The sequence below is a fragment of the Leptonychotes weddellii genome, chromosome 10 (assembly GCF_054177405.1).
Source record: "Leptonychotes weddellii isolate Sample4059 chromosome 10, ASM5417740v2, whole genome shotgun sequence".
Lineage (NCBI taxonomy): Eukaryota > Metazoa > Chordata > Mammalia > Carnivora > Phocidae > Leptonychotes > Leptonychotes weddellii.
In genome coordinates this window covers 47,050,000-47,060,704 of record NC_138378.1, presented here as the reverse complement: position 1 = coordinate 47,060,704, position 10,705 = coordinate 47,050,000, and the positions used below count along the sequence as shown (strand labels likewise).

General features: G+C 50.5%; 1 protein-coding gene across 1 annotated transcript in view; it reads right to left on the bottom strand.

The window, feature by feature from the left end:
- Nucleotides 1-6,374: 6,374 nt before the first annotated feature.
- TGFBRAP1 (transforming growth factor beta receptor associated protein 1) overlaps nucleotides 6,375-10,705 on the bottom strand; it is a 66,046-nt gene continuing 61,715 nt past the window's right edge. The window contains exon 12 of the mRNA XM_081833327.1: nucleotides 6,375-8,983. Coding sequence (XP_081689453.1) covers nucleotides 8,807-8,983 — 177 coding nt within the window. The 3' untranslated portion in view covers nucleotides 6,375-8,806. The remainder of the gene's footprint in view (nucleotides 8,984-10,705) is intronic.

Genomic DNA, 10,705 nt, shown 5'->3' with positions numbered 1-10,705 from the left:
ATAAATAGAAATCTTTTAAAAAAAAATTACCAACAACTTGAGAAAGTGTATGGGCAGGTCATGAAGCACTTCCTGTGAACCACCAATGGGCTGGGCTCTCTGCCAACAAGTCGGGCAGAGCCTCCTTTGGGCCTCAGTGGGATCATGAGTTGGGGCATCGAGGTAGCTGGGGGAGAAAACAGGCAGGCATTGTGGTCAAGGAGGCATTATACAATAGTTCTGCAGTTTTGCAAAAGCTAAGGCCATTTAATATATATTCACTGATTACATATAGAATGAGTCACAGAAATAACCGTTAAAGATATTACACCTCTTGCAGAAACCAGTTTGGGCTGAGAGGATTATTTGTGGCAACTGCAGGCCAACTGGAGTCAGCCAGCGCTTGGAACATAGCAGAAGTCCGGCTGGTGGGCTGGGCCTCGGAAGCGTTTCCAGACCATTCTATTTCCCGTGTCTCACGCTTCTGCGACTCTGAGGCAACCTTTTCTACCCTGCTGTTCAAAGCGTATTAAGTATTGAAGTTCAATTCTCTGACCTGGGAAGCGCAGCAGACTGTAACTGTGGCGGCGCTGGTGGCCTCATCCGAAGGATGTATTAACCACTTCTCTTACTTTCTGTCTCCCGATGCTTTGACATTGTGGCCTTGCCACCCGTGAAGAGAATGCCACTCCCAGGGCTAGCTAACTCCTGGAGAGGGTATACAGCTCACCTACCAGCGCATCTCATAAATACTAGACCCCGATCCAGGGCCCGCACCCCACCACCTCGTCTGAGGCTCCCACACTCCCGGCCACTGTCCCCCTCCCCTACTGGGGAGGGGGACCTGGGACCAGACAACCAGGGACAGCCTCGACTCACACCACAACCTGCTGAAATCATTCAAACTACCCACCCCTAAGTCCGATTCCCCTGCCTCACCCATTCCTTCCCGGGGAAACCACAAGAAAGACTCTTGCCCACACTACCCACCCTCTCCCTGTGCATCCCGACTCCCCCCGCCCCAGGATTCCTTGTGCGGGTCCCTGTGGCATGGCCCCTCCTCTTGGGACCTGAGTATAAAAACTATCTTTTCAAAAGCAATCATCTCCTGGTCTGCTAGCTTTCCTGTACCTCAACTTGTCTATTAATACACTACATTTTAAAGCAAAGGATTCTCCAAATAAACGGGCTAACACAGTTTGTATTGTGTCTTTCTGGTGGGGGTGGGGGTGTCCTTTCCCATATCATTCAAAACTATGTAAAGATGAAGAGGCAAAATCCTAGATGCAGCTGTTGGCCGTGGTTGCCCTGGCGTGTGGGGACAGCGGGTCATTCCACAGCACAAACACTTGTGTTTTGTCTTCTGCTGAGAAGCAGGCTGAAGCCTCAGCCCCCAGCCTCATCCGTCACCACCCCTTGCCTGCTCTCCAGGCTGCAGTCAAACTGAGTCTCTACCATCCTACCCACCTCCGGGCTGGACTCTGCTGGTCCCTCTGCCAGGAGCACCTCCTTTCCACCCGAGGGCTCCTCGTCTGTGCCGTGGGTGTACTCTTGGCATTTGTCCCACCGTGCTGTCACTATCTCTAGGGTGAGCTCTAGCAGGGCCGAGACCAGATGTGTCTTTTTCACTGTTTTTTGTTTAAAGATTTATTTATTTGAGAAAGAGAGGGAGCACACGCATGTGAGCGGGGGAAGGGGCAGAGAGAGGGGGAGACAAGCAGATTCCCTGCTGAGCACTGAGCCCATACGCAGGGCTTGATCCCAGGACGCTGAGATCGTGACCTGAGCCGAAACCAACAGTCGGACGCTCAATCGACCGAGCCACCCAGGTGCCCCTTTTCCACCATTTTATCCACAGAACTTAGCACAATACCTGGCACCATAGCAGTCTTCTAACCTATGGATGATTGACTATATGACTACATGAAAGCATGAACTGAAACAGGAAAACCGCACTAAATTGGCATGAAATACAGTTCCTGGTAACGTGAGTCCTTTAGCTCCTCCGCTGCCTTCCTCTACGGCCAGGTTGGTTCTATTTCTGCAGTTGCTTGAACATGATAGTACCGTGGAGCGAGTCACCGCGGCAGTAGCTGCCCCAGGAGGGGCCGTGGGCGCTCCGCACGGACGACGGTGCTGGACAGCTCCCGCGCACAGAGCCGGCCGTCCTCCCGTCCACTGGATGTGCATCCAGGCCCAGCCCTGGCGGGTTGGGAATAGCTGACCTTCCCTGTCAGCTGTGAGGAAGCAGCTCATCTTCTCGTATTGCCATAAACACAAGTATCTGGAAATTTTATCAGTAGGTGCACAAATCGGAACCTGGCTTAGCACCTGCACGTTGCCACCATTCAGCTGCACGGACTGCCGTCCCCGGAGCAGTCTCGACGTCCCTCCCCCTGTAGCGACATAACCTTTGCTGTGCATTGCCCAGAACATAGGTCTGCAGTGCAGGTGCACAAACCTGCCGGAATTCCCCAGCCCCAAGACTCCTCATGGCGGCAGAAGGAGTTTGACTGAAGGAAACAGACTGGTTGCCATTTGCTGTGGTAGTTTCGCTGCTGCCCGTGTGCGGAAGAAGTAGGCAATACCAGCCCGCACCACCCCAGACCCCAACACTTAATACACACGCTGGCCACACCGCCCGCTGTCACTTTCTTGCTTCCCCAGGGGAGCGAGGAGGAGAATGCCCCCTTCCTACCCAGCGCTCGGCGTCATCAGGCTCCACACTCCCGGGACCTCCTGGAAGCATACTATCTGGGGCAAGGGCCTAAGAAGGGGCATGACCAGGGGCCTGAGGGCAGGCATACCTCCTTCCTCCCTGACGTTCCAGAGGCTTGTGTAAAGAGGGCTTGGAAAAACCGTGGATAACGTGCACACCTTCATTCGGAGGCCTGCTAGGGAAACCCCCACACCCCCACTCGATGACTCTGGCGTAGGCTCCGGCCTGGAGGGAAGCTGCCCGCGTGGGCCACTTTCTCATATAAGCTAGTCTCCTATAAGCGAGACTAGCTTCTATGAGCTTTCTGCGGACCCCTGCAGATGACACCTCATGATGGGGAAAGCTTTGTGTCTTTCCTTGTTGACAGGGTCTGTGCTGATTTTGAACCCATTTTCAAAGGGCCCCGATAAGGCCGTCTGTAAGCTCTGTTTGTGGGTCTGTTTTAACCCAGTGGGAGAGATTAGGACAATAAATGATGACTTTTCGATGGTTGGTATAGGGTTATATCTCACATGTTGATAAGAATATATAAAGTAGCAATTCTAATTTTATATAAAATACGTATCAGCAGATGGTCTATGTACGCACACTTTGTGTAACTAAATATGCTATATAAAAGCTATGAAAGTGAGTATTACTCAGCCTTAAAAAGGAAGGAGATACCAACATATGCTACATGGGTGAATTTTGAGGACATGATGCTGAGTGCAATAAACCAGTCGCAAAACGACAAATACTGTGACTTAGAGAAGGTCCCTAGTAGTCCAGTTCATAGAGCCAGAAAGTAGAATGGGGGTTCTGAGGGGCTGGGGGAAAGGGTGGGGAGGTAGTGTTTAATGGGCACAGAGTCGCAGTTTGGGAAGAGGAAAGAGTTCTGGAGATAGTGGTGAGGGAACTATGAAGGTACTTAGTGCCACTGAACTTACAATGAAAAATAATCAGTTAAAATGGCCAATTTTATAATAAAAAAATCCATGGAAATGGCAAGCAGACTAACACACAGAAAATATATTTACATACAGCCATGTTAGTACTATGGTAACTTTTTTTTTTTTTTTGACAGAAAACGGAGTCTGACTATCCCTCATATAAAAAAAGGGAACAGGGCGCCTGGGTGGCTCAGTTGGTTAAGCAACTGCCTTCGGCTCAGGTCATGATCCTGGAGTCCCGGGATCGAGTCCCGCATCGGGCTCCCTGCTCGGCAGGGAGTCTGCTTCTCCCTCTGACCCTCCCCCTTCTCATGCTCTCTCTCTCTCTCTCTCTCATTCTCTCTCTCAAATAAATATATAAAATCTTAAAAAAAAATAAAGCTTTAAAAAAAATAAAAAAATAAAAAAAAAGGGAACAGAGTCTTGTAAATTAAGTGAAAGCACAAAAAATTCAAATACCTTTAGACATGTACAACAACTGGGGAAATGCTAATTCTAAAGAAAGCAAAAGTTTAGCGTTTTGGTTTATTCGTAAGCTGAAGTCAACAGTTGACGGTCAATCAGCAATGTATTGAAAAACACTTTAGAATGGCTGTGGGGGTTGATACGGTGCTGACAGCAGAGGTGGGAGGGGGTGGGGGCAGCCCCACTATGCTAATTTTATGGTGCACACTAGGTGCTCAGGTAAATCACTGACATGTGTGGATAAAAGAGGTAGAGGCTAGGATGGGTCAGATGGGTACCAATGGTGCCATGTGCTGTGTATCAACAAAGCTCACAAAGCAAATGAGATGAGGCTGGGTCTCTGCCTCCCCAGCTCAACTGGGGACACCAACGAAAAACTGGTCAAGTGAGACAAATGGAAAACATTTGCTAGAGGAAGATGACCCTAACAGTGAAGGACTGTGGGAGAGAGCTTGGGCACAGCCTGAGACCCATGATCCTCTGGGGCAGCATTTGGTCTCAAAGGCTGGACCACACTCACTCCACTCCTCTGCACCAATTTCCTGAAGGGTCCTCAGATACCACGAAGCTCCAGCTCTAGCCTACAGAGGACACCACCCAAGGTCTAGAGGATGGGACTGGCCCAGGCCCCCCGCTGAGTGTGTCAGCCCGACGAGACCTAGGCTCCCCGCGTCTAGTGGGGACACGTTCCTTCTCTCTCCTGGCCTGTTGAGTCGCATGTGGTGCTTCTGAGCCCGCTTGCTACAGTCTCATTTAACTAATTTACAGCTCTGGACTGCAGGCTGAATTATAGCTATTTGTTTCCCTTTCCTGGCTGCCAGCTAAAGAAAGCAGGCTTCATTAATTCCAGTGCTTATCACTGAACAAGGTATTAACAAGCTTTTAGATAGTGCTCCAGCCATTTAGCGTTCTTGAGGTGAAAGGGCCCCTGGTCCATATGGTCTAGATTCTTGTACATTTTCATTTCAGACACTAAGGCTGACAGATCTGCTAGGAGCAAATGGGGTGTTAGTCGGTATCTAATTAATCTAACATGAGTCACAGCCCATTTCATGGAGTCAGGCCCCAGTCTTCGCTTCTACCAACAGTCACATTCAGGACATCAATTTACACTCTTTTTCTCTCTCAGCGACTTGGCCTTGTAATATTCTGGTAGGCAGTGTGACTCTATCACTTTTCCCTTTCTAGTCAGGTTTATAAGCCTAAGCACCCATTCATTCATTCAGAGAGAGCATGTGAGCAGGGTGGGGAGGGGCAGAGGGCGAGGGACAGACAGAATCCCAAGCAGGATCCCCATCCAGGTGGAGCCCAACGTGGAGCTAGGTCTCACGACCTTGAGATCATGACCTGAGCCAAAATCGAGTTGGATGCTTAACCGACTGAGCACCCCCCTTTTAATCTTTAATGTGCTAACGAGCCACAGGAATATAATACAGAGTAAGAAAAGAAAAGGATATTAAACTCGTTGCTTTGTGACTTTCTGAAAACGGCAACACCGCTGTGTGAATACTCCAGTCCACCCTGGGATGGTTGCTGGTTTTAGTGGCTGGCGAAGCACCAGGAGGGGAACTCAGCCGGTGGGGACCAGAGCTCTTGGTCTTGTCCTCCCAAGAAAATCACCCCACCAACCTGTGCGTCCGTTCCTGCAACTTGAGATATGGATGCCGCCTGACACCTCACCTCTACTATCACCCACGCGCATTTGGAATCCATCAGCCGGACTGGCATGCAGAATAGGGTGAGAGCTGTCAGGGGCTCTCCTGAGGGCTGGCACAGCGCCCAGAATGAAAAAAGGAACACAGGCACATGCTGTGAAATTCATTCAACAGCGTTTCTCAAAGACCTCCTATGAACAAGATTCTAAGGGATAAAGTAAAATTTAAAAGGTGAAACAAAGTTCTAGTCCTTGACTATGTTCAGAGTTAGAAATCCAAGGGCCACAGTCCTGCTTAAAGGGCATTTGGCTAAAAGGTGAGGTATGCAAGAAGTGACCAGACATCTCCTCTGCTAAAGTCCTTAGGGTACGGCTGATGTGAAGGTAACAGATGTCAAGGAGTACCTTGAGAACATGCAGGAGATACATTCAGAAGTGGAGCGTTTAAAATTCAGTAAAGTAAGAACAAAGAATTTAAGGGGCGGCCGATGCACGTCGGCTGCAGGTGCTGGGAGGAGCCATGAGGTCCGGGTAAGTTCCAGAACTCCTACGACTAGGTACTGTGCAGGTGGAAGCCGTCACCTCACCAAGATGAGTGTTATAGATAAGAAAAATTACAGAAAGAACAAAGAATTAAAAGAATTTTAATAAAATCAACAAGTTTACATTTGTACATCTTGTGTATTTGGAACCTGACCAGGGGTGAAGGATAAAGTTGCAAGGACAAAGGTTTCCACAGGGGAGCAAGCAAAAAGCAAGGGCTACCCTTGTTGTGTGACAGGCATTGGTTTGGTGGTGCGACCCCATGGCCACCCGAACCGCTCTGGACTCCGGACCTCAGCTAGCACATTTACCAAGCTCGTGGGCATGAGCTCTTCGGCTCTGAGCTCAGGCCCAGTGCTGCACACCCTCCGGGACGCTGCCACGTTAATACCTGACAGGCAACAGCAGAGAAACAGTTCCTAAAACCCAACAGTATCGCCCATAGAATATGAATGCCAACTGGGTTCAGTTCATGCTGTTTTAACTAGAATGGTTACACAGAACTTAATGAGGGGAGGAAAGGGCTGAGCAATGTTCTAATTGTTCTAGTCAACGCCACAGTCACAAAACAGCAGGCCTTTAGAAAGAACCATGTATTTATTTTAAAAATCTGACTTGCGAAAAGGGCCCATGGGAGTCAGAGAAAGAGGAGAGCAAGGTACGGTTCTGAACACAGGAGACGACTCGACTTTAATCCCCGTCATTCGAAAGGATGACAAACGTTTCAAGAAACTGACCAGTGTTCAGAGAGAGCGGAGACTAGTGTCCCCAAGTTAGGAATGAGCAATCACAAGGCGCTCTCCAGACCACACAATGTGGCCGGTGGAACAGTGCTTTCAGCAGTGGGGTCCTGCACGCGCTAGGGACTTATTCTCTGAGGGAGAAAGGCAAGCTCGCGACTTGTGATGGTACCGTGCACGGTTACAGGACCATTCCGCACCAGTCATCCACAGGGTCAACTCACGACCCCGCTTCGACTTCGTCCCCACTGACATAGTACGTGGCTGAGTTACAAGGCGCATTTCTTCATCACTGATTCTTCAGATGGAGACACGGCTAGGGGGGAATGCAGGGGTGCCTTTGCTTTCTTGGGCCACTTAGAATCACAGGAGGAAGAAGAAGACTGGCCATTATCAATCAGTACAGGAGAGCACTGTTTCGGGAACGGACCGTGAGATCTTCAGCCCCCGCCCTGTAAGGCTCGGGCTGATGGAGAGAGGCGGTATTCCAGGGTCCTCTCCTGCGACACATACAAGCTAGTGCTTGCTTTCCCAGCGTGACGGCAGGGGGTACAGTTCCTAATAGGATCATTAATCCCAGTGAGGAAATTCAAAAGAGGGCAGTGAAGTAAGGACGGCTTCGGCTTCTCCGCAATGTTCGGCAGAAACACAGCGAATCCCTAGTCTGTGGTGAACAAGAGGGACCCCTCCTGTGTGTTCAGGAAACCTCAGAGCAGGCGTGTAAAGTGCTGGGAGGTAAGGCAGCCTGACTGGACTTCCTCGTCGGGGTGTGCAGAAGCGCCCGGCAGGCAAGATGGCGCCTCGTCACAGGCCAGGGCAGCTGTCACCTGCTGCCAGAACCCTGACGTGTGACTGGGCGAGGCTAAACCGGCCTCTCGTGAACTTCCGCGTGGCTTGTGCTCATAACGTCTCCCTTTTCATTTCCCGAGGGGTCAGCAGGAGGTACATTTTAACAGGAAAAAAAAAAAATGTCCCTAACGGATATGACAGATGAAATTCTAAAGCAGAGGAAATGGCAGAGATGACAGAACTTCAAATAATAATTTCTAGTCAGTCGTGTCAATCGTGGAGTTTCAAATCAGCAGGTGGCGGGGCGGGCCGGGCCAGGCCCGACCGGCGACACCGGGGCCCTCACGTGCCGCAGGCCTGCTGTCTGCCGTCTTGCACGCGGGGCCAGCAGCTTCTCACCTGGGGCTTTAGCACTTTCCAGTGGGTCCTCGACTTCCCCGAGAGGGGGCGCTCGGGGACACAGGGCAGAAGCTGTGAGGGGCTGCGAGCCAGGTGGGAAGTAGGCAAGAACAGAAAGACCCCCCCCAAGGTCAGCCGTTTCTAAGGGCAAAGGCAGAGCCCACGAGGTAATCCCGGAAGCAGCCCCCCGCCCCCCAAGGCCGTGCCCCTCACCCTGCCCAGCGAGAGTTCCGACTCTGCCGCGCTGAAGCAAATGTTTCCAGTGCAAATGCGCGTCTGAAGACCGGGGCACCAGGGTGGGGGGTCCAGCTTGTCTGGACGGCACGCGGAAGGCTCATTTTCCTCTGAAAGTAGACATTTGTTTGGGATTACTGTGCCGCGGGTCGGGCGAACCCTGACGTGTGTCTGTCTCCGGGATTTTCAGCGTACATTCAGGGTGGGGTGGTCAGCAGTTTCACATTGACTGAGGTCTCCCCAGCGCCCAGATGTCACCCCTTGGCCGATACCAGTGCAGCGGCTTTCTGCCCTCTGCACCCAGCAGGCTTGGTAAAGAACTCAGGGTCCCCATTGCGCCCTCGGCTGGGCCTCTTCAAGTCCGCGCGCCGGGGCCGGGGGCGCTGGGGTTCGTGTGTCTGCTGGCGGCACAATGGGTGTGGACGAGCCCACCATTTGGATATCTAACAAACACAGGCTCACAAAAGGGATTTTGGCACATCTGGCAGAGCTTTTTGTCCGAGAGCTGAACTGAGCTTCCTTTCAACTTCATCTGCAAAAAAAAAAAAAGAAAGAAAGACTGAGTACCCTGTCACCTAGAGTTATACCGGAGCGGACACGCGTTACCCCATGGATTATTATTACTCGTGGAGGAATGCTTTCACATCGACCTCTCAAAACAGAATATTAGAGGCAAAAATAAACAAAAACATCCTGGAGAAGGAAAAAATAATAGTAATAAGAAAATTGTTTTTAAATGCTACAAAACTGCTTTCTTATTTCACAAAAAGTGAAAGCTGCTTGCTTGGCCAAGGCATTTCTACCCAGACCCTCTCCCAAACGTTCTCTGAGCTCTGCATTTGAGCAAGGCCCGTGGGAAAGTGACGTCATGTCAGAGCGGAGTAAGGCCCTTGCGATGATCCAATTTCCAGGTCCTCTCATTTGCAAACAAGAAAGGTAAGGCACAAATAAGGGATGCCATCGAAGCCATATGGTCGATTAGTGGCACCGTCCTGGCTGGTGTGGGAAACATAATTTCATTTGTTTAAACATCACTAACAAAACTGGATAAACAGAACTACAGTTCTGCAAGTTAAGAAGCCTTTTTGCACAGTTCACTTGTCAGCCCAGGTAAGCCGGCCTACCGGCAGGATCAACCAACAACTTCGTGAAGTCACCCTGTACTCTTCAGTTTTCCTCAGTCCTTCAACAAACATTTCTTCAACACCTTCGAGATGCCGGGCTTAGCTCTAGGGATACCAAGATAAACAGATGAAGTTCCCTGCCCTCAAAGAACCCAGAGTCGAATAATGATGGGAGATGATGATGGATGTGTGCACGGAATGTGTGGGTGGGCAAAGGAGGGGACTCACCTGCTTGAAAGGATATGAAGGTTTCCCAAAGGAAACAATACTAAAGCTGCATTTTGAGTAGGCAGTCACCGGGCCCAAAAGGAAAGGTTAGTATGTCAGAGGGAACCACAGGTACAAAGGCTGTATGTATGAAACAACAAGTCACATCAGGGAGGTTCCACATGTCCGGGAAGCAGGGCGAGATGGAGAGGGCCAGGCCGGAGGAGAGATGGGACCTTCCAGGCCTCAACTCCTCCCCTGGAGCGTCACGAAGGCTTCCATGTAGGAGGGCCACGTCAGGTTCCTGCTCTGGAAAGATCCCTGGGCTGGCTGCATGGAGTGTAGGCCTCAAAGAGAGAAGTCTCCAGAAGGGGATATACACTGGGGACTATCGTGGACTGGATGTTTATATCCCCCACCCCCTCCCAAATTCCTATGTTGAAGCTCTGATTTTCAATGGGATGGTATTTGGGGCCTTTGGGAGGTGACTGAGGTTGGATGGGGCCAAGAGGGTGGGGCTCCCGGGATGGGACTGGGGCCATTACAAGGAGAGGAAGAGAAGAGGCCAGGATGTGGAGAAAAGGAACCCTGGTGCACTCTTGGTGGGAATGCAAACTGGTGCAGCCACTGTGTAGAACAGGATGGAGGTTCCTCAAAAAAGCAACAACAGAATTGCCGCACGACCAGGCAATTCCACTTCTGGGTATTTATCTGAAGGAAATGAAAACACTAACTCGAAACACTAACCCCCATGTTCACTGCGGCATGATTCAAAACAGCTAAGACATAAAAACAGCTTAGGTGTCCCTCGATGGATAAAGAAAATGCAGTATATTTATACGATGGAATGCTATTCAGCCATAAAAAGGAGGAAAATCTTGCCACCTGTGACAACATGGATGGACCTAGAAGGTTACTATGCA